Source organism: Pygoscelis adeliae, unplaced genomic scaffold (genome assembly GCF_000699105.1).
Source record: "Pygoscelis adeliae isolate BGI_AS28 unplaced genomic scaffold, ASM69910v1 Scaffold13, whole genome shotgun sequence".
Classification (NCBI taxonomy): domain Eukaryota; kingdom Metazoa; phylum Chordata; class Aves; order Sphenisciformes; family Spheniscidae; genus Pygoscelis; species Pygoscelis adeliae.
The window spans coordinates 68,777-69,265 of record NW_008824499.1 but is presented as its reverse complement, the minus strand read 5'-3'; the positions used below and the strand labels follow the sequence as shown (position 1 = coordinate 69,265).

Sequence of the window (489 nt, the reverse complement as noted above, 5' to 3'; positions counted from 1 at the left end):
TGGCCCAGAGGCATGGTCACCGCTCGGCTCAGTGGCACCAGCCTGCCACCTGCTGCCATCCGCTGCGAAGTCTCTGACCTCACCCCTGAAGGCCCCAGGGACACCCTGTCCCCACTCAGAACCCTGGGCTCTGCCCACCCACGCGCTCTCCCCAGGGCCAGGGCTCCTGGCAGCTCCTGAGAACGGCCGTGCCCTGCTCACCTTGGGGTGCTGCTCCGGAATGTGCTGCTTGGCATACTTGGCCAGCTCCAGCATCTGGGGGTCTGGCTCCTCGTGGTCGTAGCTGTTGGTGCAGTTCACTAGTGTGGAGGCAACCGCGTAGAGCACACTCCTGTCCTCCGACTGCAGCAATAATGGGACACCCATCACACCCACAACGGAGAGGACAGCCCAGGGCTCGAGCCCACCCAGCACCACTGGGCCCTTGCACACACCCCATTCCCGTAGCGTGAGCCCCACAACCCCCTCCGGCACGTCTCCCCAGTTCCA

At 65.2% G+C, this 489-nt stretch overlaps 1 protein-coding gene across 1 annotated transcript in view; it reads right to left on the bottom strand.

Annotated features, from left to right (window-relative positions):
• The window catches only part of MAN2A2 (mannosidase, alpha, class 2A, member 2), a 26,814-nt gene that overhangs the window by 8,280 nt on the left and 18,045 nt on the right, over positions 1-489 (bottom strand). The window contains 1 exon segment of the mRNA XM_009321496.1: positions 202-342. Coding sequence (XP_009319771.1) covers positions 202-342 — 141 coding nt within the window.